At 46.4% G+C, this 20,657-nt stretch overlaps 5 protein-coding genes across 5 annotated transcripts; 4 read left to right on the top strand and 1 right to left on the bottom strand.

Annotated features, from left to right (window-relative positions):
- Positions 1–7: 7 nt before the first annotated feature.
- On the top strand, positions 8–328 carry BX661DRAFT_200726 (uncharacterized protein; the record flags this gene model as incomplete). The annotated part of the gene is made up of 1 exon (XM_051538444.1): positions 8–328. The coding sequence occupies one exon, from the start codon at positions 8–10 to the stop codon at positions 326–328; it is 321 nt and encodes a 106-aa protein (XP_051389042.1).
- Positions 329–726: 398 nt separating this feature from the next.
- BX661DRAFT_188404 (uncharacterized protein) lies at positions 727–2,660 on the top strand. The gene is made up of 5 exons (XM_051537420.1): positions 727–943; positions 1,044–1,680; positions 1,734–1,964; positions 2,003–2,158; positions 2,215–2,660. The coding sequence occupies exons 1-5, from the start codon at positions 900–902 to the stop codon at positions 2,536–2,538; spliced, it is 1,392 nt and encodes a 463-aa protein (XP_051389041.1). The 5' UTR covers positions 727–899; the 3' UTR covers positions 2,539–2,660.
- Positions 2,661–3,009: 349 nt separating this feature from the next.
- On the top strand, positions 3,010–6,564 carry BX661DRAFT_188403 (NRDE-2, necessary for RNA interference-domain-containing protein). The gene is given in 10 exon segments (XM_051537419.1): positions 3,010–3,355; positions 3,379–3,567; positions 3,599–3,834; positions 3,855–4,141; positions 4,153–4,314; positions 4,353–4,624; positions 4,682–5,308; positions 5,391–6,311; positions 6,324–6,398; positions 6,419–6,564. 10 exon segments carry the CDS (start codon positions 3,183–3,185, stop codon positions 6,519–6,521), a joined length of 3,045 nt encoding a protein of 1,014 aa, XP_051389040.1. The 5' UTR covers positions 3,010–3,182; the 3' UTR covers positions 6,522–6,564.
- A 739-nt stretch (positions 6,565–7,303) lies between these two features.
- BX661DRAFT_200723 (uncharacterized protein) lies at positions 7,304–7,792 on the bottom strand (the record flags this gene model as incomplete). Its single annotated transcript, XM_051538443.1, has 1 exon — positions 7,304–7,792. The coding sequence occupies one exon, from the start codon at positions 7,790–7,792 to the stop codon at positions 7,304–7,306; it is 489 nt and encodes a 162-aa protein (XP_051389039.1).
- Positions 7,793–14,198: 6,406 nt separating this feature from the next.
- BX661DRAFT_156598 (kinase-like domain-containing protein) lies at positions 14,199–15,438 on the top strand (the record flags this gene model as incomplete). The annotated part of the gene is made up of 3 exons (XM_051533277.1): positions 14,199–14,691; positions 14,897–15,224; positions 15,248–15,438. Coding segments are annotated over exons 1-3 (795 nt in total), but the record flags the coding sequence as incomplete, so codon positions are not given.
- Positions 15,439–20,657: the final 5,219 nt, after the last annotated feature.

Genomic DNA, 20,657 nt, shown 5'->3' with positions numbered 1-20,657 from the left:
CGCCAGCATGGTGCTGGCGCCGGTATGCCCCAGGTCGCTGTCCTTCAGGCCGCTGATGCTCCCGGCATCGTCGGTGGTTACACTGCAGGTGCACAAGGGCAGCCGCGGGCAGGCAACGGCGTTTGTCGATGGAAGGGACTGTGGGGGCGTCGTGCAGGGCGAAAAAGTCGTTATCCGCAGGTCTCCGTTCCCGCTGATGTGCGTCAATAGGGTGGATCTGGCGAAGGGCTGGGCACAGGATATTAACCAGCTGCTCAAGTTCAATCGCACTTTCTCGCACCCCCATGAGACCCCGTTTGATGATCCCGACGAGCCTTCTGATCAATAGATTCGTTGATTCGGACTTCATCTGATAAATGCCTTTTTTGGCTATGCGGACATTTTTGGATGTCGGGTGACGTTCGTTGTGTTTTGGTCCTTTTTATATATATTTTTGTTTTATATTCCTTTTCGTTTCTCACGCACAGCTAGCTGTGCTTGCTATTTTTAAATGACCGATTTCAAAGTCCGGTCAGCTAACTCAATTCTCTTTTTGCTTTTTTATTTGGTTCACACGCCTCCCCTCCCCCCCTCCCTTGTGTCCAGCCTTATCATTTCATTTGAGAGAGAGAAGCAGTGGCATATACGAAAAATTGGTCTGTGCTCTGCTTGTAAACGAATGATCAAAAAAATACATATATATATATATGCTATAAAAGGAGGGCAGTGCGCAAGAAATATCTGCTTGCTACTTTTCTTCATAAATCACAGTAAACTTTGCCAACACAATACATTTTTCTTTTTCTCATATTTGGTTTTTTTCATATTTTATTTTGCTTTTCTCTTTGACAAAACATTTTTCTCTCCTTATTATTTACAATATCTTTCAATTTTTTTTGCTTTTACTTTTTATTTTTCCCATGGCCTCAATTATCGCTTCACGCCAGCTGCACGGAATCTTCACGTAAGCACCAACATACGAAAAAAAAATATATATATGCTTATCAAACCACAGCACACTTATAATAGCCAGTACCACCATATATTCTTTTGTTTTACAATAGTCGCAGCGGAAATCGCCTGCTCGCTGGGTCAGCTTTAGCTCCATTGCGCTTGCTGTCCACCCAGCCTGTCAACCGGGCAATCGAAGACCACGAGCCGAAATTCCTCCAAGCCGTCGGGCTCTTCTTTGACCAAGCCGCCAAGCACAGCAACGCATCCCCGGACACCCTGCGCCACATCAAGGCCACAGACAGCGTGCTCAGCGTAACCTTCCCAATGGAAAAGGATGGGAAAACCGTGATGATCCGGGGATATCGCTCGCAGCACTCCCGCCACCGACTCCCCTGCAAGGGTGGTATCCGGTTTGCCTCCGAGGTAGATCTCCAAGAGGTTGAAGCCTTGTCAGCCCTGATGACGTACAAATGCGCCGTCGTTGATGTTCCCTTTGGCGGAGGCAAGGGCGGCATTATGATCAACCCAAAGGACTGGACAGAAGCCGAGTTGGAGCGCATTACAAGGAGGTTTACGCTTGAACTGTGTCAGAAGAACTTTATTGGCCCGGGCGTCGATGTGCCGGCACCGGATGTTGGCACGGGCCCGAGGGAAATGGGGTGGATTGCCGACACGTACCGCAACTTTTACCCCCAGGACGTCAATGGTGCCGCCTGCGTCACCGGAAAGGCACTGTCAATGGGCGGCGTGCGCGGCCGCACGGAGGCTACCGGCTGGGCGTCTACTACGGCGTACGCGAGTTCTTGTCCTTCCCCGAAGTGCAGAAGAAAATCGGACACCACGGCAAAGTCGAAGATAGCTCGGTTATCATCCAGGGCTTTGGCAATGTCGGGTACTGGGCAGCCAAGTTCTTCGAGGCCAACGGTGCGCGTGTCACAGGTATTATTGAATACGACGTGGCAGTGCATAACCCCAATGGATTGAACATTGAGCATTTGGCGCAGTGGCGCAAGGAGCATGGATCGTTCCGGGTTTCCCCGATGCGCGCATCCTGGATGACCCGATGGAGCTACTCGAGGCTCCCTGCGATGTGCTTATCCCCGCCGCCCTTGAGCGCCAAATCGGCCTGCGCAACGCCCACAGAATCAAGGCCAAGCTCGTCGGCGAGGCTGCCAACGGCCCTGTCACCCCTGCTGCCGATGCCATTCTGCAAAAGAACAACATTGTGTTGTGCCTGATTTGCTTCTGAATGCTGGCGGCGTGTGTGTGTCGTACTTTGAGTGGGCCAAAAACCTGTCGCATTTGCGGTTTGGCCGGATGAACAAAAGATGGGATGAGCGTAGCAAAGAGCAGTTGCTCAATTTGGTCGAGGGAAATGCCGGAAGACCCCTGTCGGAGGTCGAGAGAAGGCAGATGATCCATGGCGCGGAGGAGCATGAACTGGTGTACTCAGGATTGGAGGACACTATGATTGTTGCTTGCAATGAGACTAGGCAGACTGCGAATGAGAAAAATATTGATTATAGAACTGCTGCCATGGCTAATTCTATTAACAAGATTGCGGCTAGTTTGGCTGGGTCTGGATCGATTTTCACCTACGTTTGATATTTTTATTATTTTTAGTATGTTTATTTGAGGGAGGGGTTATCAAATAACAAATGTGTTTTTTGTATGGTTTTTTTATAGATATATTTATAATAATCAGTTGCGAACCAACAGGAAAAAAATATTTGAAGTATGTGAGATGAGGAAATATATATATTGTATTAATTTTCATTTATTTATAAGCAGTTTTTCATATTCTTGTCTTGCTATACAGCCAGCCCTTGGTTGTATATATTTATTGTTATAGTTTTAAACTAACTTTTTTATAGCTGCTTTCGTTTCATTATCATCTCTATTGATTGTGGCGTTCCAAAATTTTGATTACTTCATATTAATTTCAATCCGAAAAAGCGCAAGCTGCTTTGAAAACATATTATGCACAAACACGACTAGATACGTAATAAATACTTTATGGATTTTATTGATTGACGTGTTTTAAACGGGAAAAAGAAGAAAACAAACATAAAGTTGCTCGCGGTCGCGATGCGCATGTCAAATTTTGGAGACCGCCGTGCTTTCCCATAAAGCCAGTGTGTAGAATTATGCATGTCACCAACATAATTTCCTCCCTATTTCTCTTTCGGACAAGCTACTAATATTCTTCTTTTTTGTTTGCATTTTAACACTTGTAAAGTTTACAGACAATGTCGCCACCTAATAGCAAGTACCACAGCGACACAGGCGATGACAGCGACACAATGTTTTCCTCCTTTTCCACAGCGCCGGGCGCTGGCTCGCACTCGTCAGCGCCCATAAAAAGACAAATCACAGATACTTCCACCAACATCGCACCGCGAACACAAGAAACATCGGGCTGGTTTAACACGCCACAAACACAAGGAAAAAAGAAGCACTCGCCACCCCACAAGGACAAGCCACAGAAACTGCAGCTACAGCACAATTCCGCTTGGCAGGACTGCTGGCGGACGGAATTGCCACCATTGACCGGCGCAGCGACGCTAACTTGCGACTATTCGACGGCTTGACCAGATCTGGGACGCCCATGTTTGCTCGACGGGGAGGCGCAGAGTTCTTGGAATGAAGGGCGGGCTACGGATAGAGGCCGGGGATGGGCCGGAGATCGTGCTTGGAAAAAAGGTGAGCGCCAAGCGCAGCGATATATGGATATCGACTGGAATGGCGTAAGGTACGAGACAGAAACGGTTAAACCAGAGAGCGGAACTAGTGACGAGACTCTAATGGCCCTTGCCGGGTTCGTGCCCCTTGTCAATGGGTGGACTGGTGACAAGCGGTCATCTGGCGACAATAAATACGACAACGACGGCAACGGCAACAGTGAGCACGACAGCGCTAAGCGGCCCGATTTAGGAGCATGGATGGCATGGCCAAGCCGGCTGCATCGGTAGACGAGCAGCGGCCCCGGTCTTTAGAGTTTAGTGAGTTTGCTAATGGCGCCTTGCAGGTGAAGCTACGGGAATGTGAGCAGCGAATAAAGGCCAATGTCCACGATGAGGATGCCTGGCTGGCGCTTGTCGCGCTGCAGGAGGACATGGCGTTGTCATCCTTTTCGGAAAGTTCGCGGCACAAGGCCAAAAGGATGGTTGCCGAGACAAAGATCGAAGTGTACCGGCGCGCTCTAGGAGTAATCCACAGTCTGTGCAATTGGTGCTCGGGTACTTGGATCAGTGCAAAGAGCTGATGAACGATGATGAAATCATGGCTGAGTGGGACAGGGCAGTTGACAGGGCGTCCAACGAACCTGCCATTATTATACACTATGTTCGAGCCTGCCAGACCACGGCATCGCGCTTTTCGGTGGCCAAGGGACAAGGATTTACGCGGCAGCCATCAAGCGTGTGGTGCGAATGCTACGCGGCCGGATGGGCGACGTGCCGCGGAGATTAGAATTATCAGTGCTGATTTTTGATCTCATCCATGGGGCCTGTCTTATGTTTCGCGAGGCTGGCTACTTTGAACGCGCTGTGGCCGTTTACCAAGCAGTCGTTGAGTGGTACTTGTTGACGCCCAGCCGACTTTGGTCAGCACCATTTAGTCACAGACTCAGCGCATTTGAGTCATTCTGGGACAGTGGTGTTGCTCGCATCGGCTCAGACAGTGCCACGGGGTGGGTCAGTTACCATAGCGGCGATGTGGCTTTGGCAGCTCCCGCAACATGAACAAGGGGTTTTCCCATAGCGGGCCAATGCAGTGACAGTTCGCTGGACGCCTGGTGTGCGGCCGACAAGCAATGCTCGAATAAGAGCAGCACTTGTATTCCGCTTTTGGTGCCAATAGCATTGCTGGATGAATCGATGATTTCGGAGCTGGATCCGTTTTCAGTAACCATATTCGAGGATGTGGAGCCCTTTCTGGTTGATATTCCGTGGGACGGCGCGGCAGCTCGGTCGCTAATCGACAGGCTTATGCAGTTTCTCGGAATTGTCGGGCCGCAGTCGTTTGTGTTTTCCAAAATTGGCCTTACTACAAGCGACATACCATGGACTAGTGTTGGGTGTGGGGGCGATGTGTTTACCGCGGCGCAAGGTCTGGCTATGTGGCCGTCTTCCAGATCAGATTCCGGCCCTCCAGCTGATCTAAGCAGTACCCATGGCCAGCGGTTTCCATTTGTTTCGGTGCCCACAACAGCAGACACGGTGGACATATCGCTGCCATACATCTATGCGTGTATGTGGTTGCGTCCGACAAATGCTCTTTACGGCGATATGTTTGAGCACGCAGTCACATTATTTCTTCAACAATCAGCAACTCAGCAGCGATTGGACCTTCACATGCAGAAAATGCTGGCGTGGTATTGCTTGAGTGGTCGTTTTCAGTGTCGGCTGCGCGCGGAAAACAGCTGGGAAAGCAGCTTCTCAGCCGGAACCAGCCAGTTTGGCATTATGGAATGCTTTTGCCAAAATGCACGCTCGATATGGTTTCTGGGATGAGGCACGGAAGATCTGGGCAGCTACACTGGCCTCTAAGTTTAGGATTCCTGAAAGCGAGAGGTCGTGGCTTATCGTAGTTTGCAAATCATGGGCGCTCATGGAGGCCAAGCACGGGCGCGGCCTTTCCATGTGCGTGAAGATTCTGGGATGCTCGACAGCTGCTGAGTACCAGTCACTTGCAGAACCACAAACGGCTCAGGATTCATCGGCCAATTTATTTGCAGGCCTGGCCAAAGATGATGACCAGTGCAGTCTGTTACCAGAGGACATTTTGCGCGCAAAGGCCGCAGTTGCTGTGGTGAAAAGCGGGGCTAGCTGCGGAATCCCGGCGGACGAAATCAGGCATGCAGTGCTTGCGATTGACTTGTGGTTGATGTATGCAGCTAAGCGCGACTGTAGTGCTGCCGACGCTGTGTACAGTGACTTTATTGCCACTACCCGCTCGCTTCCACTTGCGCAATTGCCTCGAGTAGAAGGAGCGGATGGCCATGCGCTTGATGGCAGTGACGTAGAACTGGCCACAATGGAGATATGCACCATTCACCTGTTCCACGCATTGTCATTTAAGGTGCACCGGGCAGCCGATCTACGCAATCGCCTCCAAGAGGCCCTGGACCAGTTCCCACACAATACGGTGTTCTGGGAGATGTTTATCGCTTCAGAGGCGCGCACAAAAATAGTCAACCGTGTCCACCGCCAAGTCAACTCTGCCGCTGACCAGCATCGTACACCTGACTTATACATGATGGCGGTGTATTCCGAGCTGAAACAAATGACCAACGTTAATTCGGCACGCTGGGCGCTGCGCAAGGCCACGCGCAATGGTGAGTGCGCTTCCGTGCTGGCGTGGGCTATCTACGTGACGTATGAGTGCAGGCAGAGATCGATTAAGCGGGCCAAGCGGGTATTGCTGGCTGCGCTGCGCATGTGCCCATGGGCCAACCCCTGTATGTCTTGGCATTGGATGCGAGTGGCCCGCTTTCTGCAGCATTTACTTCTGAAGAAAAGATGGCCTTGATTCGAGCGATGGTCACAGCTGGGCTGCGATTCCACGCTGATTGCGGTTGTATTTAGAATAAATTTAATATAATTAAAAACTTGTATTTTTCGATTGTTGATTTCTTGCGCTTTTCCGCAGTTGATTCAATATATATATAATGCATTCCAAGAAGCAACACATGATGCAAATGTCATTAATTTTTATTTAAATTTTGTATTCATCATTAAAAAACAAATCAATTCTAAACATTTCAGTGTGCAATTTTTTTTAAAATGCTGAAAATTACACATGCACATGCAGTGCAAATGTGACATTTAATTTATATGTATTTTTTTAACTAATTAGTAATGAAAATTGTAAACAAAAAAATAAATGTTGTGCGTGCCATTTTGTTGTTGATTTCTGTGATAATTGTTGTCTTTAAATTAAAAATACTCGTTTTTTCTGTGACGTTTTTGACACTGGAAAATGTAATTGGCAAAAAATGAATTACGCGTGTAACTTTTATTTTATTTACAGCTGATCATTTGGCAGACGACATATGCCCAAAAAATGACATTAGCTAAACCCCCTCACACCATACATACACAATTAACATGATTTTAGTACTTCAAAGTAAACAACAAAACAAATGATTGATTGAGCTTCAAAAATAGGTTTTTTTTGTAATTTCGTTGAGTAAATTCTTTTTAGGGGTGAATGTCAAATGGTGTGATTTTTCTATTTACAGCGAAAAATGAAAAGTATAGTAAAAAAGTGGCAGTGTAGGAAGCCTTAAAACAGTAAAAGTCATTTTTTGGGAATTTGCAGAATGGTAGAATGCATGTGGGTCAGAAAGAGTATAGCATTTCGTTTTTTAAATGAGGTAGAACTCGTTGTCATCGTCGTCAATGGCCCTGATTTGAGCCTTGTCCAAGTTGTAGTAGTTCATCGGGCGAACCGCCCATGGTTCCGGACGAGTGACCTGGCGATATGACAGGACGGACTTTCTGATATCAATCTTGGGCAAAATCACCGACGACGACAACTCGAATTTCTGGGGGACTTCAGAATCCATCTCAAAAATGCCGTCCTCCCAGCTTGGCAGACTGGCAATGTAAGAGTCGCTGAACTCGTCAGATTTGCTTTCGAAGACCTCAGTGTCTGCACTAGCATCATCTTCAACGCCAAACATGCTGTCGCGGCGGGTGCTACCAGGCACCGCACGTGGGAGAGCCACTGATTGGACCGAGTACGAGGAGCACGTTGGGACTTTGAGCGTCATGGTGTAATTAGCCGAAAACAGGGATGCGTCGGCGACAAGGGACGAGAATGACTCTGTAGGACAAAGAGTCTGTGGTAACATGCGCGCAGCTACAACGCTTGGGCAGAGTTATTTGAGAGCAAAAATAAATGGGCTCCGTTGTGTGCACCATTATTGGCTGTGTTGGAGAGCCGGGGGCGACAATTGTGGATGTGGATGATGCGCGGCTGTGGCGGGCAGAGTAAGCTGCGTGTTATCAGGTACCAACAACTCCTTGATGCAATTGCGGGATTCCTGGAAGTAAACGTTCATTTGGCTATTCGACGTGGGCGGGGAAACAGGGAGTAGAAGAATAAGTGGACGTGCGATAGAAGGACTCGCTGGGTGACTTGAAATACTCGACAAGTAAATGTCCAAGTAGTTCTGGAAGAAACGAATAAAAAAGAGAAATAGAAAAATAGAAAAATAAACTATAGGCAGAGCAAAATGGCTGTCAACAACCACAAGCAGACACTTGAAGAAAAGGAAAGAAGAGAAGGAAAGTATAAAACAAAGGGGTGGCTTGGTCCCTTTTAAAGAAATTTTGGAGAAAGCGTAGAGAAATAGAGAGAATATAAAGCGATGTACTGCGTAAAATATGCTACGCTGTGCTAACTTTGCAGCTATATAGAAAAATAGAAAATGCCCCCCGTATTATGTAGAGCGGGAAAACAATACGAAAATAATGAGAGGGTGTGATTATGTATGTTTGCACCTCCCCAAAGGAAAAAAAGGTATACGTCAGATAAAAAAATACACCGCGAAAAAAATGGCTGATTTAGTGTTGTGATGATGGCAAACGAATGATGTTGCCAACTGCCTAAACAAGCCAAAGGTGAGTCTAACTGTCTTGGGTCTTTGGCGCAGAAAAAGAAGCACTGAAAAACAGTGGAATTGTTGGGGGAATTAAAAAAGAAAAGGTGAAGAATGCCGAAGTAATGCCAGCGAGAATGGGTGTTGAGCGAAAAAAAGATTGATGTTTTTAAATAAAAAAAGTGAAAGGTCCTCGACGTACTCGGCCCAATGGGAATCTAGGAAACTGGCAGTAACCGGATGGATGACAAGATGTTCTATGAGCTGTGAGCTGAAAGCACTATGATGGCTTGGTTAAAACTCGCCCCAACTAAAAAATGAATGAGTATGAAAAAATATGATACTGCGTGTTGGGGTGGCAAAATGAGTAAAGAAAATGACCTGCGCAATGATCTAAGCGAGATGGCTCGTGTTATTGTTTTTATTGGGTGAGCTGCCGTATACCAAAAGGGGCCTGATGATTTGTGATGCAGAATAATGAGCTAGCGTGTGTGAGCACAAATAAAATGCTAATAATAAGATAATAGTATTGATTTGGTCGTAAAAAATAATAATAGCCGACTTGAGTGATTGAGTGCAACTGCAAGCAACAACAAAAAAGTAGAATAAAAACAAAAAAGTATTTTCCGGCCAATTGCACGAGATGCAATGGTGCCGATACTTGAAGGTCGTGTACGGGTGGGCTGAGCTGAGCTGAGCTGAGCCTGGACAAATAACAAAAAAAAGAGATGTCGGATTGCCAAAGACGAAATTAGGCTTTGTCGACTAAAAAAGGAATAATACAATAGGTGCAAGGTGAAGCAAACTAATTGGGTTGCGTGAGTAATATTTTGTTTTGGTGGTGGGTTGCTAAATAGCTAAGAGAAATGATCTGTGGGATTCTTGGTGCAAAAAAGCCGCCGCCAGAGGGCCCTTTTATTGTTTTAATTGGTATGGCTTTCAGTTTCTCCAAAAAATAATTCTATAGATATTCGAATTGCGCTTGGCTGAGAAAGGGGCAAAATGGGTTGGCTTTGTGCCCTCTGCTTGACTACCCCCCCCCCTTTACTCCTCCCGGCGCTATTCCGGGCCGCCTGCAGCGGGCTTTCCGCTATTTTTATTTTTAAACTCCAACATAACGAATAGTCAATGCGGTTTTTATTTTCCGAAGAGGAGGGGAGGGAAGGGGGGGGGGTTGAAATGTCAAGCGCCGAAAAAAGTGGGGATTCTTGAGTGTGCGCGCCCGTGTGTATGTGTGTGTGGGAGAGAGAGTAAGTGAGGGAAGCAGTGCCCAGGATTATACAAGCGGAGTAAAGAAAAAAGAGGGGCTTTAGTCGGCTTGTTTTCCGAAGAATAATAATTATCTATTGGCCGTAGCAAGCAAGCAAAAAAAGAGGGGAGATAGGGAGGGAGGGTGCGCATTTGACCAGGAAAATGAGCCCACTGAGAATGAATTAATGACTGCCGTCCGTCAGTTGCTCACAAAATAAATATCACGCACACCTTGTAGAATATTGATGACCAAGTGGAGGGGGGTTGGTAAAAGTAGGCATGCCGGCCCTTCTCTCATACTCGCCCCTCCTCGTGTGCCACTTTTTCTATTAGCTGCCATGTCTTAGTGCTTTTGCTTCCTTTATCGGAAAAATGCAACATTATGCAACAAGGAGATTCCGGCCGTGTGCTCACATGCGCCGTTCCGTTCCGTTCAGAGGAAACTATTATTCTTATTGCCCCTTTGCATTATAATGGTCCTTTGTTCTTAGTATCATTGTGGTGGCAGTTTTAGCATCACTTCATTTAATGGCGCTTCCTGATTCTTTTGATGGCAAATGCAATGAATAAAATAGACCAAGCAAAAAAACAGGACAAGCTTTGTCATGCCAAAGGAAAAAAATTACCGGCTTGAAATCGGCGTTTACATTTTTTTGTTGCAGAAGCACTTGATTATTGTGTGGACATCATTAAATATCAAATGTGAAAGCAAATAAAACGCAAGGTTTGGTCATTATTCTTTCTAGATTATTATTCTTGAATATGCTTTTGTCAAAAAATTGCGGTGGCCGCAGAAATCAGCGATAAAAAGCCCATTGCAATTCCAAAGCAAGAGATATCCACAAACAAGCAAAAATGATTTTTTGCGTTTCATTGTTTGTCAAATGACAACCCAAAAAACGATTAACAGCAACAACATTCCTTGCTGTTTCTGGAAGCAGATAAAATGATTTCCCACATTGGCTGTTAGAGAATACAAAAAGTTATGTTGTCATCAGCATTTGCGCTTAAAGATTTTTATTTACTCACTTCACGTAAGCCATGCATGTATGCACACACCCACGCTTATGGTCATTTGAATTCTTTAACAAAATTTTCAAATAATAAAATGTACATTTATTATGCATGTTAATATTGCAACTCGGTTCGACTTGCATTTATTAGTACCTACGCACGCACCCCTGCTGCACCAATTTTGTTTGGTGTTGGAAAAGCGGAGACTAAGAGGCATGGCTTTTTGCTGTTTACATATGTCGGCCCTTGACAATATATGTAATGCAGACAATTCCTTTTTTACTTTACTACGACACCAATTGCTATTGAACACTTGGAGATTTAAGCCAATAAAACCGGCAGCGGCAATGCAAGGAAACCATAAAACACAGCAGCGGGAATATTTCGGAGAACAAAAAAGGGTGGATCTAGAATTTGTCTATCGAGAATTTTGTGCGTGTGGGGGGAGGGGGGATATAATAGTCATAGCATGGGATTTTTCCATAGAATATTGTTTCACCGCGTTTGTATGAATATTCTTTTCCATTGATTCTCGGCAATTTACTGCTTATTTTTTTGGTACCGTTTTGTAACTATTTTTTTCCATCTCCCCCATTCTTTTTTAGGCTGCCAAAAAATATTCCTCGATAATTGGCAGAAAATCCTCACTTTTTTCTTTAGCATATTGCTGTCGGCATTTTGATTTGGGGGATAGTCATGAAAGAACTATTGCAGCCAAAAGTTTGGTATTGTCTTGCTTCATCCCGAAATCAAACCAAAAAAAGTATGCGGGAAATCCAATTTTACAATGTTTTAATTAATCCGTCTACTGCAATTCGCAATTTCCAATTTGCAACCTCACACTTTTCTACATTGTAGTATTGTAAGCCAACCGGGTTCTATTTTTAGACAATACTACTGAACAATGATATGTAATAGTTGCATGTATATTTTTTGGCTTCCAATTTATTTTTCTGTATTGTCATTATTTTGGCACAAACGTTTTTCAGACAACTCTTGCGCAATCGGAGATACGCGCTTGGATTTATTTTTATAGAAAGGGTTTTCCTTGCTTATTCAATCATAAAACGTGCAGATGCGCGTGCATCTATGTACTATAGTCTACATATCAGTATTTCCCGCTAATTGTTTCTGCAAAAGAAAATACAGAACGGAGCATAACGAAATGCAGCGGAGCAAAGCGGAACGGTAAAAACGGAGCATATTTTTTTTAAAATCATTCTTTTTTATATCAAGTAAACATCAGCACAATAGCAACTTTTCAAAATAATACATATTCTCGACTATTCTCAATTCCCTGGCCCCTCCCTAAAACATAGCAGCAAAAATAGCAACAATAGCGCTTTACTATGTGGGTTGTTTGACCAGCGCATGCTATCGACAGACAAATGTTTATTTATTTTAATTACTGCAAGAGTTGCGTATATTGTTTGGGTTGGGTCTAATAATGTCAACCAAAATAAATATAAACAGAATAAGTTTTTGCTCATACAGCTGTTGCAATTTTATTGGATGCATTATTGTGTCAGGCTGTACCTACTTAGTACACAAATTTTAAATGTGGCAGCAGCAACAAACACATTCAAAAGGACGTAAAAATTGCAATACCACACATATTAGGCATTTACAAAAAGTAATGGCTTTACGTACAATGCTGATAAAAGAAAAAATAATGATAAGGATAAAATTGAGGCTTTTAATTGACCAATTACTAAATAAAAAACTTATTCCAGTACTTGATAATGTAATTATTTATTGGTGCACACGTAACGTAAAATACAGCCGTGTGAATTTTAGGGAAATAAAATTATTATTTTTGCCATGCATAAATAAGTGCTTGCAATTAGCAATTGTATTTTTAAATTTGCGCCATCAATAGCTTGAATAAAATTTTGTCGGACAAATGCAAAGTAAGAAAAAATATGCTGTATTGCGTGTATTCAACAGTCAGTTAATTTGCTGATGTGATTGTTTTTTGAATTAGCAATTGTTGAGCACAAATTTTTATTTTATTTTATTTTTTAACTAAGTATCACATGTTGCAATAAAGTTTGTCAGCCTATATATTTATTGTTGCAACGCCACGAATTTATTCTTTGGACATGAATCATTCATTCATGAATGGTTCATTGGCTTATTTATTTTATTTGTCTTATTTTCCGAATAGCTGTTATAAACATTTGCTGCCACAATTAGTACTCATGATACAAAAGGCATCAACGTTCTTTTAATTTATTGTCCATTGACAGTTATTTTTATTTAAAAAAGAAGTTATATTATTAATCGACTTGTTTGATAAATGGCTGTAGCCATATAGTCAATTCAAACAGAAAAAACCTGAATTTTTGGGATTTCAAAAAACATTGGTACATTTAATTTTGCCATATCATGTGAGATAGGTGGGAGTAAAAGTTGAAAAGTAACACGCTGGGCGTCACAATATGGAATTTCACTCAAGCATTTATCCCCCTTTTTTACAATTTAGTTTTGACTTGATTGTATAAATAAAAATATTTTAACGGCAAATTGGTGTGAATGAAACCTATATGATAGCTGTATATAATTTAAAGGTTTTGTGCAGCCTATTGGGCTGCTAGCAATTTGGTGGTGGTATTCTTCATTTGTAAAGTGGCGCGCCTTGTCTAGTAAACTTGTACACCTATCGTCATTCGAAGCGGATGAGGGGAGGGAGGTTGTATATTGGTTTAAAGGCACGGACAGTAAAAACTCGGCAATTGCTTGTAATCATTTTTTATAGCAGCAGTACCACAATGTCAACAGGTACGTTTTCTATTTGTTGGGAGTTTTGCTTAAAAAATACAAACTAGGGATTAGCAGTATATATTTTGAGTGAGTTGTAATAATTACTTTTATTTTTCAATCAATAAATACAATTAGGTATTTAGCTGGATGATATTTGAATATTGTTGCGATAAAGGAGTCATCTTTTATCAGGTCACGCTAACATCCTTCTTGCAATTGTATTTTTGTGACTGCCTTTTGAAAAGTACCGGAACGCACTAGACATAAAGCACGTGGAGACAGTAGAAGGGGATTAAAAAGAGGGCTGTAAACGGTCGAATAAAGCCCAGCAAAGTGGTAATAAAATCAATTTGGTGGAAATTAAGCGATTTGATTATTTTTGGTGAACCAACAGGACAGATCGGCACGGGAAACCACACATCGCAAATGGTGCGCAGATCGACAGATGGCCAGCATGCGCATTCAAACATGTACAAAAAACATGTAGCATTGAAGCAAGAAAAGGTGAATAAAATTATTATACTGCACATATCAACATTGAAAGGGACGGTCTGTTCAGAAAAACGAGGTCATTCTGAAAAAAAGAGGAACCACGACAAAAAAATGTAAAGACCATCCAGCTGCCGTTGTTTGCTCTCTCCTTTTACACTTTGTGTAGTTTTCTGTTACTTATTATTTTTTACACTTATTTTATTTTATTTTTGCAATCAGCTGCTGGTCATTTGCAATACCTCTTGTTCTACCCTTTGTATTTTCACTATTCCGCGTTACTACCCTTCCTACCTTTCTTTCTCTCTTTATTTTCTTTAGCTGCAAGCAACAATACTATTAAGGGCATTTCAGCAATGTCAAGCGAATTCGACTATTCCTCTGGCAGTGTCGAGCTGCAGAGCCACAACTCTGGGGGTGCCTCGGGCCAGTTTTTGCAGGGCACCATTCTGCAGGTTGGAAGCCAGTCTTGTGTGGTGCAGCGGTTCCTATCAGCTGGTGGCAATGCGAACATCTATCTCGTTACGCTGATTAGTGACGGCAGCGTGCACGTTCTCAAACACATTCCATTCGCCAGCAGGAGCGACGACCCCGAGCATAGGCAGCGCATACAGCGGGAGATCAATGTCATGGTAAGTATCACACATGCGCAGGCAAATGAAAAAGCACATGCAAATGCACATATGCACTAGTAGGTCTCCTATATATCATTGCCACAGGGGGTGTTGTGTGTGCAGGTGTTCTGAGAAGAGCACCCTTTTCTTAAATATCACTGAGTAATGATGCTAAATTTTACCTCTCTTTAAATTATGTTTGTACTTTCTGGGGGTTTTGTAGACGCAGCTGAGCGGTCACCCACAAATTGTCGCACTGGAGGCAGCCGAGATCAGCGACAGCAGCGCGTACATACTGATGGAGCACTGCTCGGGTGATGTGCTGGCGCTGATGAACACGCGGATATCGATGTTCTTGGACGAAGCCACAATCCTGCACATATTCAGCGACGCGTGCAAGGGCGTCGCCCACATGCACTACCAGCAGCCGCCCTTGCTGCACCGCGACCTCAAAGTGGAAAACATTCTCGTCACCAGCAGTGGCAATTACAAGCTGTGCGACTTTGGCTCGGCCACAAGCAATATGATCAGCCCTGATGCACGGATACCGCGTGAGCAGATTGTCCAGTTTGAGGAAGACATCCACGCATGACGACGCTGGAGTACCGGGCGCCCGAAATGATCGACCTGTATTTGCGCCGCGGCATCAATGAGAAGGCCGATATCTGGGCGCTCGGGGTGCTCTTGTACAAGCTGTGCTATTTCAAGACCCCCTTTGACAACGCCTCCCCCTTGGCCATTCTCAACGCCGAGTATTCGATTCCCTCTACGCCGACGTATTCGAAGAAGTTGCTGCATGTCATCCAGATGACCCTGAGGGAAGAGCCGCGCGAAAGACCGACCATTTACACGCTGTCCACATATGTGTGTGGGCTGCGTGGCGAGACATGTTTGCTGGAGAACAAGTACGCATCGCCGCCAACCTCGCCCTCAGAAGTCCCGCTGGTACGGGCTGCTGGGCTGGGTCATGTCAGCGCAATAAAGCCGGTGCCCCAGCCGCGTCGCTATGCGGCCACAAGCAGCAAGTATCCGAATGGCAACGGCAGCAGCAGCCTGAATGGCGCGGGGGGTGATGGGTTTTCTGATGCAGAATCGGGCGCGATCGTGCCTATGCGTCGCGGCCGTCCCGGGAGACAGGGAATGGCGACCAGCGCGTCTTTGTCAGCTTCGCCGGGGAACTCTAGAACGGCGAGCCCAGTGCCTCGGGGCATGATGGCTTTTTCCTCGCGGTTTAACTCGTCCATATCTACCACTGGATTGTCGTCTCTGGAAACCGCATCCAAGCCTGGCTCTGCGTCTCAGCGCACCAATGCGCTCGGCATCTACGACCCCCAAACAGACAGTAGCTCGATAGTCGCCCAACCTGTGAATGTGGACCCTATCGTGGATTCTGTCTCTACTGAGGATGCAATTTATGCTGATGATACGGCATCTGGCGAGCTGCTGTCGGGTTCCGTGCGCCGCATGCGCATGAGCGTGCGTGCACCAGACGGGCGTGAAAGCATTTCTGCGGATTTTATCCAGGGTGCAGTTTTCGGGTCAGCGCGGCGGACCTCAGTGCTGAAGCGCAACCCAAGCGTCATCAGTAACGCGTCCAGCCGGCGGGCCCAGCGCGGCGAGTATAATGGCAGCGACGGCACGGAAGACACTCTGGCATCACCAATTATTGGGGGAATCAGCAGGAGGGGCACATCCAAGAGCTTGTCGCGCAAGGCATCCATAGGCTCAATTGCCGGTGAGTGGACTGCAGAGAAGCCGGGCTTGCCTGGGTTTGTATGCTCTCCATTACCGCACCACCGCCGACAAAGACAGGAGTTGCGCATGCGTCTATGGAGGTGCAGATGGCCAGTATGATTTCGCCGCTGTCGATGGACAACAGGTCGCCCATGGGCAGCGGCGCCGGTGGAGCAACAGGGCTCCAGGCCGGACGACCCATGGGTAACCCGGATGTCGGCAGCGACTCATCCCATCTACGCCTGTCCACAATTCTCGAGACTTACCAGGGCAGAGGCAAGGCCGCAGGCGACAAGTCGTCGGCGGATTCATTTGCCAACAACATGCGCGTTCAGTCCACCTACAAGATGACAATGGACAAGCTGGAGGATGACGCAGACTACGGCATGGATCTGGACGACCCGATTTTGTTCAATGCCAAGGCGCGGTATGCTGCACAGCGCAGCTCCGTGTACCAGAGCTCAGACAACTATTATGCGGTTGATGAAAAGAGTATGGGGGAGGCCGCGAAGAACACATGGGACGATGTGACCCCCGACATGATGGACAGTCTGATGCGCAAAATGGACGACTTCAACTCGCAGAGCGGGTACACGGGCAGATCGGCCATGGATTCCAGCAACGATCCTTGGTCTACTGCGCCACCCGCACCTCGTCGCGTATCAAAGGTTCCCGCTGTCGCTGCCGATATTGACCAGGTATTGCAGCGTGCTGAGGAGCGCAATCGCAAAAAGCTCATTGCGCAGAATAACCGCCGTTCGCAGTACATTTTCGGGTCGGGCTCCCAGTGCCTGAGATTCTGAAGGAGGACGTCGAGGATAACATGCGCGTGTTGAGTGAAGAAGAGATCGAGTCGCTTTTGAAGAAGATGGACATGTACAATCGCGAGCTGCTTTTTGAGCAGGAGAAGTGGCGGGAGAATGCGATTGTTGCGCAGAAAAGGAGGAAGAAGAGGAGTTTGAGTTGGAGGAAGAAGGTGAGGATTTGGAGCGGATTATTGCTCGCGCTAATGATGAGCTTTTGAGGTCCGAGCAAGTTTCTTCGGCGAATGGAAATGGCAGTGGCGGTGCTGTGACGAGGGTCGGGGGTGGGCTGTTCCGCAACGTGCTGTCGGTGGCAAAATCCACATTTGGAAAACGTCTCGGAACAAGATCTCACCGCCAGTTTCAACCGTCTTTGAAACCAATACGCTCATTGTAGAGTTCCGAAGCCTGTGGCTGCGTCTCCAAAGCCGATCGCTGCGTCTCCAAAGCCCGTGTTTAAAAAGATCGAACCCATTGTCGAGACCTCAAAACCAACTATTTCTACCATGGTACAGGCAGCATTGCCGGATGAAACTCCTGCAACGAAGGTGGCTGCGCCCGCTTTACCAACAATCCAGAGTCAGTGGTGCCAGTCATTGCTTCGCTATCCACCATTGAAAGCATGTCTAATATTCCTTCAGGCATCGCCCATGCGCCGCATCCGCGACTACACCCGCGTCACCGCCAGCCAAGCCCCCGCGTACATTCATTCAGTCAACCGTTCAACCGCCAGCACCACTGGCTCGGGATATGCCTGCAACTGTTGCGGTCCCGGGAGAGCCGAAACCAGTAGAGAAGCCGCCCACCGAGCCGCAATTGTCGTTTCGGTCTCCCAGCCCACTGCCGGGCCCATTTCATCCGACGAGTCATTTCCTCCCTCTGTCTCATCTCTGATTTCTGATGCTGCCGTCGCTGTTGTAATTCCGCAGATGAGCAATCCTATTGTAACACCAAAGCTGCCACCATGAACCGCATGCACAGTGACACGCCCGTGGTGGTGCCACCGCCGTTGACCCACTGGCTGAGGTCCGTATGCGGCTGAAGAAAAAGCAGAGCTCGCCAATGTTGAGAACAAGAGAAATATTTCTGAGGAAGCTGCTGGGAAGGTTGGATGTTGGGGATGCTGAACAACAATAAATCCACCAACGCGTTGGCTTTGAGTTCGGACAGCGCGAGTGCGCTGGCAGGCCGGTAAATCTGTAAGGAACTTGGTGGCAATGTTTGAAAAGACTTGATTTTTTTACTTTTTATTTTTCTCTTTTTTTGAATGATAATTGTTTTATTACGTTTTTGGAGCGTTGTGTGCAATCGTATGTTGTCTGTGCTTACGAATGTACGTGTGATTGGTTGGAGGGGTGAAAATATCAACAATGCGTGTGGGTGGGGAGAACAAGGAAAATACACGTGCACTATTTGTTTGACCATTTTTATTTTCTCCACGTGTCTGTAAATGTTTTTTCTTCTTTAGAATCAAACCTTTCTTTGCTTCTCCTTTTCCTTTTTTGATTTCTCGATTATTTTTCTACTACTATAAATTCTCAATTTCCACTCTAATTTACTATCCATTTATAAAAAAATAATACAATTCAAAACAATGACTCTGCGCCCATTCCGTATTCCTGAAACGCGTCTTTTAGTTCTCAATGACCTAATAGTTCAAGTAACCCTAACGCACCTCTCTACAACCGATGAACAAGCCACTCACCAACGCTACACTCAAAACCCGCACCTCCAATCCCTCATCCTCACAGCCATCATAACATTAGTCAACTGTGCGTACAATAGCGGACAAGGCAAGGGGTCTGGATTATCCTACATCAGACAAAAAAAAGATGGCCGATCGGACGCCATTACATATTTACACAGAATGGAGAGCCGTTGCAATCATGTATGCACAAGTTTTTTTTTCAGCTGGAGTTTACTGAGGACCAGGAGGAGCTGGGGGAGGAACTGGAGATTTTGGAGTTGAGGCCTTTTGTTAGTATTGGGTCGCCTGCGACGTCGTATGCTGGGTCGGTGATTGATGGATTGGATTCAGTCGTTTTGCCGCCGGTGGAGAGCTTGTTTGATGATGATCAGCAGCAAGAACAGGAGCAGCAAGAGGGTGATCAGTTGTGGCAGCGGCAGTATCTGCGACAGAGTTTGGGTGCTCCGGTGACCAGATCGCCTAGCCCTGGCGACGATAACTCGCCGTATGTCAGGGATTATGCGCCCAGATATGTCACATACGACTCTTTAGGAACAAGATCAGGGTCTCGGTGCAGTGGTGAATCATTACCCGCTGCTGGTGTTGCTGCTCCTGTAACTACCGTCGATACTGCTAATTTCAATGATCCTGGGCAACACTGCAGAGAGGAGAATGCATTACCTGTATCTTCCGGGTCTACGCTGATGGATATTAGGTCGCCTGTTGCCGGAGTGACTGCAGGCGGGGTCAGATTGGGACGTACGCTCTGGTATCGTTCGTTGCATGGGATTTCGCCATTGTCGAGAGAGCCAAAGTCCTTGTCTAGCGATATTGGGTTTAATGGTGTCCTGGGAGAGTCAAAGGAGGTGGTCACAGAGGAGCAATTAAAGGGGGCTGAGAAAGCGGCAGCAGCAGCAGCGGTGGAATCGAGAATTCCTAGGGTTAGCGCTAAACGGTCTGCTGAGGACACAGGTGTGGATAGTGCTCGTGGACTTAAGCGGCGCATGATTGAGCCTCTGAGTATCCACGGACGAGCGAGACGCGCTGCGAAAGGACTAGGAGGAAATGGTGAGTCGGGAATTCCCAGAGCTGCATCTGTCTCGAAACCAGATATGCCACCGCCCACCATTCGGCCAACACCTACCTATACACCACCATGGCAGTATAACCAACATAATCAGCAAGTGCAGCAAATGCAGAAGGCGGTTTCTGTTCCGCAAGCAGTGAAGAATGCGCTTTTGCGTCGACTGCGTTCGCCTTTCGGTGGTAGTGGTCTTCCTGACCGTTCATCGTCTCCGTTGAGTGTGCGTGAGCGAGTAGCTGCTTTCGACAAACTTTCTGTCACCAACATCAGTACTGGTGCTACTACGCCCTCATTGAAGCAGCAGCAGCAGCAGCAGTATCGGGGGTTGGTGGATGTGCGCTCGCCTAGTCCTCGGGTGGGTAGTGAGCTTTTGCCTCCGCCATATCCTTTGCTTGGGACACCCTCGAGAGGTAGGACGAGGGTGCAGACGGAGAGAGGGTTTATCAGCGTGGGGTCGCCGGCTGGCAGAGGATCGGTAAGAGGATCGGTTAGGTCGGTGGCGAGTGGAGAAACAGGAGGGTCGGTGGGGAGGTCGGCGTCGCCGGCGCTTTCACATACTAGTGGAATGTCTATCAGAGTGCAGAGCGCAATTATGAAACTTGAGGGTGAGAGCAGCGTTAAATCGATGAAACGTATGGCTGGTGATGAGTTTATGTCGCCTACAAAACGGCCGCGC

This window comes from Kickxella alabastrina (genome assembly GCF_025024165.1).
Source record: "Kickxella alabastrina strain RSA 675 chromosome Unknown BX661scaffold_30, whole genome shotgun sequence".
Lineage (NCBI taxonomy): Eukaryota > Fungi > Kickxellomycota > Kickxellomycetes > Kickxellales > Kickxellaceae > Kickxella > Kickxella alabastrina.
The sequence above is the reverse complement of the archived record's forward strand: the minus strand, read 5'-3'. Positions and strand labels throughout refer to the sequence as shown.

Bases quoted from the DNA above. Each gene is read 5' to 3' on its own strand.
- BX661DRAFT_188404 (XM_051537420.1), top strand. From the start codon at position 900: ATGGCCTCAATTATCGCTTCACGCCAGCTGCACGGAATCTTCAC. The intron at 1,681-1,733 runs GTGCGCGGCCGC...GGCGTACGCGAG, and splicing joins AGGCACTGTCAATGGGCGGC to TTCTTGTCCTTCCCCGAAGT. The intron at 2,159-2,214 runs GTGTTGTGCCTG...TCGTACTTTGAG, and splicing joins TTCTGCAAAAGAACAACATT to TGGGCCAAAAACCTGTCGCA.
- BX661DRAFT_188403 (XM_051537419.1), top strand. From the start codon at position 3,183: ATGTCGCCACCTAATAGCAAGTACCACAGCGACACAGGCGATGACAGC. The intron at 3,568-3,598 runs GTTCTTGGAATG...GGCTACGGATAG, and splicing joins GCTCGACGGGGAGGCGCAGA to AGGCCGGGGATGGGCCGGAG. The intron at 5,309-5,390 runs GTATTGCTTGAG...GGAACCAGCCAG, and splicing joins ATGCAGAAAATGCTGGCGTG to TTTGGCATTATGGAATGCTT.